This window comes from Nicotiana tabacum, chromosome 19, assembly GCF_000715075.1.
Source record: "Nicotiana tabacum cultivar K326 chromosome 19, ASM71507v2, whole genome shotgun sequence".
Classification (NCBI taxonomy): Eukaryota; Viridiplantae; Streptophyta; class Magnoliopsida; order Solanales; family Solanaceae; genus Nicotiana; species Nicotiana tabacum.
Window position 1 is genome coordinate 108812363 of NC_134098.1, and position 15109 is coordinate 108827471.

General features: G+C 44.0%; 1 protein-coding gene and 2 pseudogenes across 1 annotated transcript; all 3 read right to left on the reverse strand.

Moving 5' to 3' along the window:
• Window positions 1-2959: 2959 nt before the first annotated feature.
• LOC142173831 (NADH-ubiquinone oxidoreductase chain 5) lies at window positions 2960-5222 on the reverse strand. The gene is given in 4 exon segments (XM_075239648.1): window positions 2960-3297; window positions 3300-4043; window positions 4046-4173; window positions 4996-5222. Coding segments are annotated over 4 exon segments (1437 nt in total).
• Window positions 5223-5532: 310 nt separating this feature from the next.
• LOC107776535 (small ribosomal subunit protein bS1m-like) lies at window positions 5533-6164 on the reverse strand (annotated as a pseudogene).
• A 5992-nt stretch (window positions 6165-12156) lies between these two features.
• Window positions 12157-13146, reverse strand: LOC142173642 (NADH-ubiquinone oxidoreductase chain 4-like; annotated as a pseudogene).
• Window positions 13147-15109: the final 1963 nt, after the last annotated feature.

Sequence of the window (15109 nt, forward strand, 5' to 3'; positions counted from 1 at the left end):
TTTCAATTATGTTACCTAGCCAAACCCGCCACCTCATGTGCCAAAGTCAAACGGTTGTTCATCCTTCTCCGCTCCTTCTTTTTCTACATATGCGGCGGCGATAGAGAAAAGGGGATAACTTCTTTCTCCATTGCCTTGCTCAATCTTCCTTTTATGATTGAAAGTGGCAAGCCACTCTACTATTGGTACAGAGGCCAGATAGAAGGTTGCTCATCTAGCCCAGCGGATCCATTGTTTATGCGGCAGTGCAATGCAGCTGAAAAAGGGAAGCCCCTTTTTATTAGTAAGGTATAGGTTGGTTGGGGAAAACTGCAAAACTAGGGTTCCAAAAATCTTACCTTATATTATAGAAAAGTTTGAGAAAGTGGAACCCCTACTATACCCCTAAACTACAAGCTAGCGTGCAACGGCTGAAAAGCCGTTGTTGCTTGCAGGCTCGAAAATCTCTCTTTCGCCTCTCCTCCCTGTGTCAATTATGATTTATTAGCTTCTTCCTTCGTGCAAGCTACGGTCTAACGACCCCCTTGTTGTGTTGCATTTTGTGATCTTCCACTTCAGTCTGTATTTTTCGGATAGCCGGGACCCGATGTTGATTTTCGATTTAAATGTTAGCGTAATGTTTAGGGCGGCCCATCTGATTAGTTCAGCTATCACTGCTGGAAACCCCGGCGGTTGTTTGGATGCGTACTCCCCGTCTACCTATCTCATACTCCCAAAGCAAATTTTTCTTTTTCTTTCATTTTCCTTTCCCTCATCTTTCATTCTATCCATTGGTCGGCTTCGAGAAGATAGATCTTTTCCGGGGGAGATTGGTGCCCCTTGAGGTATGCCCTTCCGGTGGGTTGTTCCTTTATCTGTCTTTTCCATCCAGTGCCTGCACTGTATCAGAAAATCTTCGTCTTCGATCTCTCTTCGCAACGCATTTTAAGGTCTAAGACGTTCACTCGACATCTTTCTTTTATTTAGGTCATTGATCTCAAATCTATAAGTATGTGGGTCTGCATTCACTATTAAGCCTACGCCCTTCCATTCCTTTCAAGCTTGATCCTTACCTTAGACTCATTAACTTATTCGACTGAACTCATTGGTTCCGCGATCTATTCGGTCATAACCCGGTCGAGAACCTTCTCTCATAGATTCCCTTCACCAAGTCATTGCCAGCAATCAGCTCTTATCCCTTGGTGTCAAAGGGCGAGTTCCTTTCTTGTCTTGCCCAAAAACTTTCTTTATTCTCATTGGAGAAAGACTCTCCTGCAGTAAGGTTTTACACATAGGGCTAGCTGCTTTCTTTATCTCGCTTGCCCTTAGTCCGTCTAGCGCCTTTCGTTTGGGTTTTGCCCTGCGGGTTCGGTTAGACCGCTTGGGTTTTTTTTTCTAGTATAGAAGGCAGTCAACGTGTCACCCATTCTTCCCCTATGAGACTTCTCAATCTTTTGATCTTTTTCCATCTCTCTTCCAGTTCTCCCCCCTACTTTATTTGACAGGGGCAGAGAATACCACTCTATTGATAACAAGAAAAAAGTGGCAATTCTGTTTCAAATGGTTTGAGCTTGGAAGCAACCTGCTATCTATTGATAGGCGAGAACAAACTGCTATTAACTACTTCGCCTATCTATTCTATCATGGCCAGCTTGGAGACATCAGAGGAAGACCATCAAAGCTTCATTCATTCGTTGAACCTTGGGGATCACCATTAGCATTGAGGTCAATCACCACACTACCTCTATCATACATACGACATTAGACGAAGTGAGAGTGCATGGTCAACATACATCTAAAGTGCCTATGTTCTGCTTGCAACCAATACAACCATAACCTAACTTGCACGAGCTTCAACAAATAAAGTCGTTGGTAGTCCCGAGGGGGCAACATCCTCCTATAGTAGTTAGCAGTACTGAACAAGCGAGTCATCGGTCAGAGGAAAGAAAAGGACCGCCTTTGAAAAAAAAAAGGAACTCACTAGGCCTTTAGAACAAAGGCGATTCTGTTCATGCTTCAAACGATCTAGCTAATTCTATATACAACTATCTAATTTTCTTCTATTATATATAAATACGTAAGGGCGAAGGACTATTTAGCACAATGGAAATGGTAACCGGTTAGGTTGACTTTGGAAAGGCTACTAAGGACCGGGTGAAAAATGAAAAACGTCTGCTAAAGCCCTGCGGGATAAGGTTTGGAGATGCGATCATGAATCGAACTAGATCGAAACATTCAGCTGTTGACGGACAAAACCAGAAAGTCGATCACAAACGAAGGATGGCCAGGCCCCGGTTCCCCGGGTTAGGGTATTCCCTATTATGAGCCTACTCTGATCAGAACTAAACTAGTTGATTATCTTTAGCCGGCCGGCTTGTTGCAACCTTCACATTTCCTACTGAGATCCCAAGTCTCCAAGTGGGCCCTCTTAGCCACCCACGACCTTGGCTTTTTAGAGAATCCCGCTCCTGTGTCGTACTACTTTCCGCTCGGCAGTCCACCGGGTGGGTTTCTTTCTCCTTCCAGTTTCGAGTGCCTTCTTGGATAGCTGTAGCAGCCCATAGGTGCGAGATGTACCTTGTGTGTGTATGTAGGGGGGGGGGGGGTCCCCTGGACATAGTCCTTTTAGCCAGTGGACGTCTAGTTCATGGTCAGTGAAAGGCCAGAAATTGGCCTGTCCCTCGGTGTGGTTAGTACTCCATACTATCGAGAAGCGAAGCTTACACTTGTTCACTAATTATGATGGTTCACCAAGGCCTCTTTCCTCATCCCTTTTCTGCTCACTCGTAGGGGTCGGGACCCCCCACAAAGGGGGAGGGAGTCGACCGAACATCTCAGTCATTGGCGGAAATTTTGCCCGCATCCGATCCCCAATTCTTGTTCACCCCGGATGATCGTGCTGGGTGAATTGTGACCTCGTATGATCGTGTTAGGAGAGCAACAACTGCTTCGTCTTAGTACTTACTTATGGGATAACATGTCACACTTTGTCCAAGTATCCTACAAAGAGACTCCCGAGAGCCAGAAGTATAAAAGGAATGGCCATAGGAATAGGCACATCAAGACATCGTAAGATGTCTCACCCGAATGATACTAGAAATGTTAGAAAAAGTGAACGAAAGGAGTAATAAGAAGTGAAAAGGGCAGAGACACTTACCAACCAGAAAGCAAAGCTCCCACTGATGGTTTACGTAGTGTAAGCCAGCTCTAAGATCATATCTTTGGAATAAAATCTAGTTAGAAAAGGAAATCCAATTAGAGATAAGCTGCCCATGAGCATCATGACATAGGTAAAAGGGAACGAGGAGGCAAGCCCCACATCTTCCGCACATCTTGCTCATTTAACATGGCATGAATCACCGAACCTGCACTCAGGAATAGTAATGCTTTGAAAAATGCGTGATTCATTAAGTGAAAGATGCTAACCTAATAGTTAGAGATGCCGCAAGCAAAGATCATATAGCCTAATTGACTGCAAGTTGATTAAGTTATGACCCTCTTTAGTTCATTCTGTAATATTCCACTGGTTGTCACAAGGAATGATGTCATATCTCATGCAAAAGTAATAACAATCAAAGCCGTAGGTAGGTATTCAAATAAAGGGGAGCACCTTGCTATCATGAAAATGCCAGTTATTACCATAGTAGCTGCATGAATCAAAGCGGATACTGGAGTGGGACCCTCCATAGCATCAGGTGACCAAGTATGCGATCCTATATGTGCAGATTTCCCAACAGCACCAATAAAAAGTAAAATACAAATAAGAGTTATGGCATTCAATCTCATATTGCAAGAAATCCAAGAATTTCTAGGGGCACTAGAGGGAGAAAAAATGGTTGAAAAGTCTACTCTTAGAAATAGAGTAAAACAACCCAAAATCCCAGGAGCTAATCCAAAATCACCTACTCGATTGAGAAGAATATCTTTTATAGCTGCTTTATCTGCCTGAAGTCGTGTAAACCAAAAATGAATAAGCAAATATGAAGCAAGACCTACTCCCTCCCATCCCAGGCTTAATTGAAGAGACTTATCTCTAGTCACCAACATTGGCATAAAAAAGTAGGAATGGATAAATAACACATAAATCGAGGGCTATGCGGATCCTCAAACATATATGAAATGGAATAAAGAAGCACCAAGCTACTTATGAATGTAACCATAATTAACATCACTACGGTCGGACTATCGAACACGGGGTCAGAAGTGAATTACGAGTCGGACCAATCTGGGGAATCGAGGGAGCTCCCCTTGCATGTAATGATGTGGTGGTAAACCGCTCATTCTAATTCACTGTTCTCTGAAACATGCGGGAAGGTTTCCTATCACACGTCTCACCAACGTGATCTTCCGCGGGAACCGTATGTCCGAACAAGCTTGGAAAAAAAGGTAAGGTCTCGCTTTTCTTTTCTACTCAAGTGTACGGCATATGCCGTACTTAGACCCCTTCCTTCCTTACCTAATGAAAGAGTCCACCGCCTGCCTTAGTAGTCTCAAATAAAGCATCCAGGCCTGCCCTTTTAGTAGGTGATTCACTACCAAAGCGAAGAAAAGGCTGGATCAATCAAAGGGGGTACTATGAGCCCTCTGCCCCACACATCTAACCAGCTCGCGTGGTTCACCGGTTCCACCGACTAGACCAAAAGAGTGATTTAGTCGATACATAAGTGCGCTTGATCCGGGGATGGGGGGTGTGTGCTGACCCTATTGGGCATAAGCACCCTCTTGCTACCCATATGCGAGGCGCCGACTTAGCCTTCCATGAGCAGGATCGCTCCCACACCTGTAGCGTTCGTGATCGGCCTCCTCAAATGTGTATCAATCGAAAGGTAGGGCGGCACAATGCCCAACCAAGGGAGTGGTTATGTCCAGTATGTCCCTCGTTATTCCTGACATGCTATGGCACCACCCCGGAGTGGGTAGGAGCGGGACGAGTCTGTATCGCCGTCGAGCAACAACCGCGTCAGGATCTAATCTATTTACTCGGCAATTCATCATGTGACTTAACGGTCGCTAAATAAGCCCCAAGAAGCATCAAACATTTCCGATGAGAACCATGGAGCAATTCTTAGATAGAAAGCACTAACTCCCGGTCTGACTTCATAAAAAGCAATCAACGAGTAGATCGAAGAGAATGAAATGCACATAGTGGTTATTATAGTTGTTCCTTCTTTTCCTAGAAAACGTCCAAAACAACCTACTACAAAACTACCGAGCAGGGGTAAAAATATGATAAGTAGATACATAATATCGAGTGTGATCAGACAACCAAAAGTCAGACAATGACAGAGAAGCATGTGATTAAGTGATAGATTGATCGACGATGGAATGAAGAATGAAAGTTTACGACAGCTTTTTCGTAGACGTTCACTTGCATCACATCATCTTCAACCAACCTCCACCCGAGAAGCCCATGGGATCCTCTCTACGGATACCATCAAATTCGAGTTTCCAAGATACCACATAAACCCTATCACCACTTATCCTAGGTTATTAGGGGAGGTTAGGCATCGGAATTCAAAAAGTTCTCTTTTTTTTGTCAACGGATTACGCTCATCAAGTTCTTCTTTGATCTACCGCTGTTAGAACGCCACAATATTCATCTTTTGGGGGTTAATGTTCTCAATGGTGAATCGATCATTTGATATCCTTTTCCTTCTATGACAAAATGGAAGAAAAGTAATGAAACCTGCAATGGCTAATGAATAACCTCTTTTTACTTTATCAATAATAAAGCCTTTGACCTTTGTATTCGTTCGCCAAATCTTGTTCAATTCCATCCAAGCTCGGTTTTGTCTAAATCTTCATGGAAGAAGAAGAAACGGTTCACCAGCCACTACATCTGTAGATCCCACTAAATAATTAAACCTGACGGCTGCTCGCTCTTTGATCAGCGATTCACCGGCCACTAGATTGATGAAGAATCTCTCTAAAATTTGCTCTTTGATCAGTGATTTACCAGCCACTAGATCCAGGAATCCCACCTTATTCTCAAACTTGGTGGCTCGGTTGATTGGCACTCCTGTAGGCTCATGTTGCATAAAAATTTTGGGGGTCCCAAGTCCTGCATCCACGAAGAACATTTCTCCCCTTAACTGTAAAACTTCAGATTGTAAGGCGTTTCCACTACATAAGAAAAAACTGGAATTAGATCTTGGAAACGATCGACTAAAATAGATGCTCATCATAAGCTTTTTTTTCCTCCTCTTCATGTTCTATTGATTAGAAGCATCCAGCAGCGCCACCCCAGTAGAAAGAGTGTTGCTACTAAGCTAAGATGCTGTTGGGGAACTCCGTATAAGCGATTTTCTGCTTTCACCTTTCTAGGCTTCACAATAGCTCCCTCTTTTCTTCTCCAATTTCTTATTTTCGTTCTACTTAGGTGGAGCTATCCGAACTCTCGACATAATATAAAAGAGGACCACATGCCTGTGTAAACACCTTAATGAACTAATGTGGATACTCCTCAGCCTAAGGACAGTCTCTCAAATACACAGGTTGATGTTGTTGACCCGTTTTTCTTTTCTTTGTTGATTCCTCTAAGTTAAATTTTCCATGTTGCACTAAGTTACTTAAGGATGTATGCATGCGGTCCGGGAACCCTTTGGGGTGAACGCCCATCTGAACAAGTAGGGTCAATAGTTCAACATTAAGCCGTAACATTTAGCAACAAATAAATATTTAACCCAACAAGTGCTCTCCGAACAAAGCTAGATAGTCTCCTATCACTAGGCTCAACAACCAAGCTGAACTTGTTGTTTTATTATTCCTATTAGGTATCAAAACAAACCAAAAGGATTGTTTCCAGCCACGAGTTCCCCTATGACATAAGCGCTCTTGGGTGGGGTGGGCCATTCCATGAAATCTTTGAGAAAGGGCCCAATCTCGTATTTGATGGTCGGCGTGGCGATAGGCTTCGTTTCTACGACTGCCTTCCCAGTCGTTGAAAGGCTGAGCGATAACGGTAAAGGGCACACAAACAAAGACTGTCGTTGTGCGGGGATGTGATTCGCCAAGCTGGGCCAAAGAAAGCCTTCCGACCCTACCGAAGTACCAAAGGCTTTCGAGGCTTACACCTCCCTATTACAGGACCTAAATAAAGGCTATCAGTAGCGCCTTAGAATCTAATTTGAAGCGCTAATAGTTGTAGCTATGGGCACACCAACCCTTTCATTCTCATCTCTCCGGATTCCGATCAATATTACCTCCGGGCGGTACAAAGTAAACCTTTTCCATAGAAGCAGGTAGTAACCTAACCTTTAAGAATTTGTTCAAGGCAGGACCCTCTGATCAATCAATGGAAAGATCTCGATGTGTGGCGTGAAAAGGAATCCTAGAAAAGATCGATTGAGACTCTCTCCACGGTCCCACGAAGATCTCTACGTACTTTTCCAGGACAAGTGAGATCTTCGGTCTGCGTGCCTGAGAGTAGCTCAAACAAAGAAGAGTCTGGTCCTGTCTTAATTCAGGCACGGCCCGCCCGTCTGCTGCTAGGTCCAGAAACGGCGTCGGTCGAGGGCGCCGCTATGCCTCTTAATGAATCGAATAGTACTTTGACCTTCATTTGATTTCGACGGCCGGACCTTGAGTTGAATTGATCGTGTCATGTGCAACATCCATCAATGATGGTTTATTAATGTCCATTGATTTATACTCCTTCCCCCTTCTCAACGTAGAAAACGATTGAGAAGGGCCCGAAAGCCCCCAAAGAACGGAAACATAATTCTATTCACTCCCCATTCTCTCTTAAATAAATAAAGCTCGCCCTGGGCCGGGTCTTTCCTTGTTGTTCTGTTCCCGCCATGAGAAAGACACATAGAAGAGGTATTCCCAACGCGCAGAGGATCCGTTGAGAGTTTGTCTCGGTAGGGAACTGTACGATCTTTTCCCCTATTATATTTAATTAATAAAAAAAAGAGGTCAGTGCTACGACTCCCTATTGTTTGATCCAATATTGACCAGGGACGAGCCCCCACTTCCAAAGATCCTTGGTTTGACCTTCCGTAGTGGTCCTTGCTTTTAAGAGAGCGGAGTGGGGTCAATTTCTCGTACTTGCTCAGTGTGCCTCTATTTCTTCGAGTGCCCCACTCGGTTCACTTGGCTGTTAGCTTACCAAGCACTTGCCCGCTGCACCTGTCGCCCGCTTGGCAGCCGAAGCGCTCGTGATCCTTACTTTTCTCTCTAGTGGGACCCTCCCATTGCTATAGCCATAAACTATGGCAGCTCCAGCTCGCAACCACATGGGCCTGCCCCGCAAGGCTAGAGTGGGCTCAACGGTAAGCCTCCATTCGAAATATGTTAGGGGATCTTTCGCTTTTGCCAGATCTAGAGAGATACTACAAGTCATATGTCCCAAATTCCATCGTCGCGGCCATCTGGTTCACCGGTACTACCAAAAAGTCTCATGCTTACGTTACTGTTATTGATGGTTTGATTATCTTGAACTTTAAGGACCCCAGTCGTGCTTCTGTTTTCCATTCCAATCATCATATTGATGATAAATCTCCTTGTGCTCTTCCATAAGAACTTGGAGTCCGCATCATGGTGAAGATTAGGTAAGGCTATGATTCTTGCTCAAAAAATCGACAGAACGCCTTTGAGTTATTGGCTTGTCCAACCCAGCAGCATTCGTGAGTCGCTAGTTCAACTGTCCCTCATAGACATGGTCGAGAAGTACCATGCATGGTTGCCCCCGTTCATTCTTTCTATCTGTCTCACCTAACAAGACACCCTAACCCTACAACCAAAAAAGGTAAGCGCCTAGCGCGAGCCTTATTTATTAGTTTAGTAAAGCCAAGCTTTGGCTCCCTAAAGACTAAAGTCCACCCAAACCAACCGAGGGAAGTCGCATTCGTCCCATCGCAAACGCCTACAATGTCATGATTACATTGGTTAACCCTAGTTTCTTTGGTAGTTTAACATATTGTCGCCCCTCCAACAAGAAAAGGTATAAATATGGAAACTTCTTTGCCATTTGGATCGGAGAATTTATGGAGGAAATCGGATTTTAAATTCCCAGAAATCGCCCGATTATATAGCCAAAGTGAATAGGCTGCGCTTAAAATCATCCCATGCGCTGCTAATGTGATTACTAAGATATTTCTTAGGAAAGGTCCTACTAAGATGAGAAATTCCCCGATAAAGCTGCTAGTAACAGGTTAACGCATATTGGCCAAAGTGGAAGAGAAGGAAATGGTAGAGAGATTCGGCATGGTACTCACTGAACCTCCATAATATCTAAGAAGACGAGTCTTATGTCGGTCATATAGAACACCAACACATGGAAAAAGGGATGAAGAAACTAGTCCATGACTTGACATCGGTAGAATGCTACCTCCAATTCCCTTTATACTCGATAGAGCCAAAGATTCCCCCCCTAGTGATCGGAGTACGCCGATTACCCCCTGAATTGTACAAGAAAGTTACCACCTATCATACGACTTTCTAACTTAACTTCTTTTTTTGGTCGTTCCGCTCTATCGATCGATGGTAGTATAAGAGATCTGTAACCCCCAAAAGTTTTTTACATAATGGTTCATGCTTCCTACCTATAGTTAGCATGTATCTCCCCCGGTCATACTTTAGTATCGCATTGCAGACCCCCATCTCAATGCTATCTTCCTTATCAGTGAACCGGAACATAGTGCATAGGTACTCTTTGATGAAGCGGGGACGAGATGACGTGAAATACTACAATCACGTACAGAAGTGTTGTCCTTCATCTCGGCAATATGGAACTTCTCAACAGCTCCCGTTCTTTTATGGGGTGTTATCGGTATAGGTAAGACCTAGACTTTCCCCTTACCCTCCTCCATAAGTCCCTATTTCTCTTTCCCTCTCGGGAAAGAAGATAAGAAAGGATTCATTTTTTACTTTCATGTGAACGGCCCTATCTTGTATCGAAAGGTTTTTTGTGCTATACACGATGTTGAGAAAGACCAACCTCCTATGTACCGTACTCTTTATGTACCTCAAAAGGGGGGTCCTCCTTATGATGCTACGGACGGCTGTCCGAAGTGCAAGGGGTAAAATCAGACTCGGATAGTGGAGAATAAAAGGTTCCACACGATCTTCCGTTCTATGGTGTGGTGGCAGGGCCGCTAGGGGAGTGGCTCCGGGAATAGATAGGGTTAAATCTGCAGGGTTCATACAAATATATATATGCCCCTTCCCTTCTCTTTTGGATAAATGGGGTGGTTTAGAAAGCGCTTTCCGATCTACGGTCGCTCGGAGCGAAGGGTTAGGCAGGTAGTATGGCCCCTCTGACTTCCAGCTATGTGCTGTGCGGCTCTCGCGAAGCGAATGAAGGGAAGATCTTCGAGCTTCCGGGTGAGCATACGCTTACTCTCAGCCTCTTTGATTGGTAGGCCGGCGGGTTTAGCCCCCTACTTAAGATTCAATTCATAAGGCTAATTTTATGTTGTCATGAGGCTTTGGTTAGGCCGACTACAATAAGCTAGCTACTTCTAGCTTCTATACTGGCCCTTCCACTTTGGTGTAGTTTTAGTTTGAATTGGTACTGAATGAACATATCAAACAAAGGCGAGTAGTATAAGCCATTCTTCGGCCTGAGAGAGGCGGTGAACTCTAGAAGCTAGGGCTTTTTTCACCTTTGGACATGAACACTATTCCATTCTCAGCAGAAACTCACCTTTAGAGATTGAACGGCGATAATATAAGTCAACATTCAATCTAAGACAACGTTGAGCGCTGATAGCTTGTAGTGAACATCCCCAATATGAAACCAACCGAAAGAAGCCTTTCGTACTTAAGTAGTTAAGGTTGGGAACACTTGCAACTATGATAGAAAGTCGTTTGCTTGTTGACAAACCCTTCGACATTATTTTGAATCAAAGTAGGTCGCAACTATTGTATTTTAGTTGGTCAGGGGAAGCGGTAACTTTGTGCTCCGCTTCTCTCGCGCTTGCTTGCGTGAAGGCTTAGATCCTTTTTTGTTAGGTCTAAAAGCTTCCTAAAATATCTGATCCAACAGAAATCCAACATTGAGCGTAGTTTATATGCGGCTACGGCTAGCCGATCATATCATTCCATAAAAACAATCTATATGTATAGAGAGATCCCCTAGATATACAGATAGAATAGGTGTTTTGGGACTTGTTGGTATGATTGGACGGGGTACCGGGGGCCTCGGGTGGTCCAAATGAATCATTCTTCTAGTCTCTCTTCGCTCCCCACCCCAAAACTGACCCACGACACAACGCCCATTCGCTTCGCGCGCAGGAAGGCAACAAAGTTTAGTTCATGAGACTGCAGCACAGCGGAGTGGAGCAGCCGCGACACGAAGTTCCTTACCTTAGATGGATCTCGCTGGTGCAACCTAAACGGTAGGTAGGCGGCAGATGTGTGACATTTGGAGTTGTCGTTCGTGCACCTGTCCACAATGGAAGAATGAGTGATCGGGATGGTTTTCAGACAAAGTTTGGGTGATCGGTCGCCGATGGCTAGCGGGGGATTCAGTATAGTAGCTCAGGTTCATTTGCACTGCGCGTTACCTCTGGACTAGACAAATGGCACCTGTAGGAAGTGTGGTTCAAAAAATGACTTCGGTTCGTCAGTTCAGGCTCAACTCATCGCTTTACGTTAGCAGACCTACAGGTCGGGCCGGGGCACTAGGATTTTTCTTTCTGTGTGGGACGATACCGGTGAGAGAAGGGAATGCGTCGAGGCGGCAAACAAGACAACTACATTTTGGCTTTTCCCTCCATGAGATGAGCCTAGTGCATTGGACCAATGGATAAGAGAACTCAGCTAGCCTAAAATGCGCTTGGCGCTCTACATACGATGTAGACTCCATCAGATACATAACGATTTCTTTCTGATGGATCAAGAATAGATAGTTGTCTCATCAATATATAGAAAAAAGAGATTTCCCCTTATTCTTGAGAGATTCCCTCTTTTGATCTATCAGAACGGATCAGGCTATGTATCAATCGATTTGAAAATAGCACGGACATCTCACTTTTCATTCATTTTCGCCACGAAAACATAGCCGACATAATAAGAAGTAGGCAAAGCAGCTAGAAGTACTCGCTTCACGCCCGTCAATTATTATTCATGAATGAATTGGAAAAGATAATAGAAATATTCGATTCTGACTTCGTAGAGTCGGTGCTACTGTTGCCTGCGCGTAGGGCCATTCCCCACTCCCGTCCCGGGGAGCTAAGGGGCTTTTGTTTTTGGAACAACCGACAGTGTTTTGGTGACGCCTCGAATCAAGCTTTTATTGCGACATGCTATGCTTTCTCCCATATTGCTAGTAGGTTGGTGGTTCCATAACTCAAAATAGGTGACCTAACGGCCACCGCCTGGCTAAACATATTAATAGTCACCAGATTCATATGAGCCACTGAGGAGTAAGCAATGATCTTCTTAAAATCGATCTTCCTTAAAGTGGTCGAGGAAGTATATATTATAACAATCACGCTTAAAGTACGAATGAAAGGAGTGGAACAAAGTGTCGCTTCAGGAAACATGGGTATTAAAAATCTTAAAAACACGTAGGTTCCCAATTTAAAAGCAATTCTTGCAAAGATGACAGATCCTGTCGTAGGTGCCTCTACATGAGCCTCGGGTAACCAAATATGAACTAGTTCCATAGGCACTTTGACGGTGAAAGAAGCAATCAATAGAATGATTTGGTGCCGCTCACTAAATTCTATGGTTAATGAGATTTGTAAATCGGTTGTTCCTGTTTGGAGAAGAATCAACACAATAGCTAATAGCATAAAAACCGATCCAAGTAAAGTATAAAGGAACAACTGATATGCTGCCTTGATATTTCTTTGTCTCGAACCCCATACCCCTATAATAATGGTATAGTCAGGGGTGGCCCTAAAGCGGAATTGACCGGTGTTGCTTGGTCGAAGCTCCAGTAGGTAGCCACTCCCTTATCAGAGAACCGTGCGTGAGACTTCTGCCTCATACGGATCCGTCCGAGCTTCCGTCATCGGCCTTTGAATTAAACCACTATCAATGCATGTACTTTCAGCCTGGACTGACGAATCTTTTGCTTCTCAGGGGTGTCGAACAATGGCGCTTGCATTGCGAGAGATGCCCGCCCGTAGGGCCCGGCCTGCTTCACGACCGAAAGAACCACTCACTAGCTAGCTGGACTAGTGGGGCCCTATCTAGAGACATACTAAAAACCATGCCTTTCGAACCGAACGCAATGCCCGTCTTCCAAATAAATAAAAAGGGCGCGTTGGGAATAAAGATTACATGCGGCCTGTAGATCACATGTACTGCATAGTCGGGTTGATCGCGTAGCGGATCTCTCTCTATCTATAGATATAGAGGTGTGAAAGTAATAGCCTTATGTTATGGCCGCCCCCCGACTTACGGCCTTTATGCTACTACTATTGTGATGTGAGCGGTTCAAATTGGTTGAATCTTTCTCAATCATCCTGGCCGGAACTTGTATGCAGCACTTGTATGGAGGTGCATGCACACAGGTTTGGAACTCTTTTCTTATCTGAATCTTAAGGACAGGACCCTACCCTATTCACGAACCCCTTGTTGAGCTCTGCCCTGCCCGTATTTTATTGTGTTTTGAAGAGGAAAATAAAATCTCTATACCTGCTGCCAACATTCTTTATTCGAAATTATCTTAACGGGTCAATCCTCCCATACCATTTTTTAACAACTTATACAAAGGTCTCCTTGCCAAGAGCTCCCCGTCGACGACAGAGGAACAACCCGTCTGCTGTGGCGGGGCGGCTTTTTTCTTTCATAATAAGACCTGGATGATTATTCGTACCTTCGGTAGCTTACACGTTTACGTCCATAGAAGGCCTGAGTAGGCGGGTTGAGGTCCTAAGAGGTACCCACTACTCGGAGTACCCTCCCAAAAAGAAAAAGATGTGTCTGTCAGGTTCGGTTCTTCTTAGTTGGGTTGGGCGGGTTCGACCAGAAATGCTATGCTTACACACAAGACTACCCCTCTTCATGAAAGCTTTGCGGGGACTACTTTAGGACGACGAACGACTGCCCGTAGGGGGTTTACTGCACAAGGCCCCTGCAAAGGAAAGGCTTTATCCCAGCGAATAGAAGATACTCACCTCCGCACAACATAGGGATTAGCACACTTTCGGGAAGAACATAGAATAGTAGAAGATCTAGTATGCAGAATACGACGATCATTATAAATTCACGAATTAGAAATGCTGTAATATACTCTTTCTCATAACTTCTCATACCAGACCAACCCACTAAAATGCAAATAGGGATCATAAATGTGGTCAATATCACAAAGAATAAAGAGATACCGTCTATACCCAAATAAAAATTGATGTTGTCATAAGGAAGCCATTGAAGGCTTTCCACAAATTGAGATTTGGCCGTCGAAGGATCGAATTGTATCCGAAGAACAGGGGGATACAAAAAAGTAATAAGCGAGGCGCACAGACCAATTAATCGTATCGGTCGTATTCTTGAATTTTGAATGAACAGAGGAGTAATGCTTCCTAGCATGAGACAAAGAATAAGACCACTTAGATCGGGATAGCATTCACATAAATGTTCTAACATAGAGTAGGATCGAACATGGAATAGATTCATTAACAACAGTAAAAAGATGGGCACCTAATTCTAATACAATAGGGGTCTATCAGTGCAAGTCAGCTGAACATCGTGATTGATGAGTGGGTAGGTTTGTTAGCCGACATTGTTCTCCGACGATGTCCCTTGGGCGTCTCCCCCCTCCCCCCTGAATGAAGAAGTAGTGGGGGCCCCTTCCCGCATATGCGCCTTTATTTATATTCTTTCTATTTTTGAATTACCAATGGATAATCTTTCTAAAACAATCTCTCTGGCAAAACGCAATTCGTCGAATTCGATTCAAAGTGCATCTTGCTTTTTTTTCAGGTAGCTTTTTCTTACACCTATTTAGCTAGTCAGGCATTGGTCATAGCCAAAATTCATTGAAGGGATAAAACAAAAATAAAGAAGATAAAGAAAGGGACGTTTTTTCTTTCTTTCAATCCAAATAAAAGAACAAAGAAACCACTAAAAAATTAAAGTTAGATAAATTAGTCTTAGTAAGAACTAGCACTGGACTTCTTCCCCATTTCTTTTCTACTTTTTCTCTCTCCTTTTGTTTGTTCTTCCAGCCCGG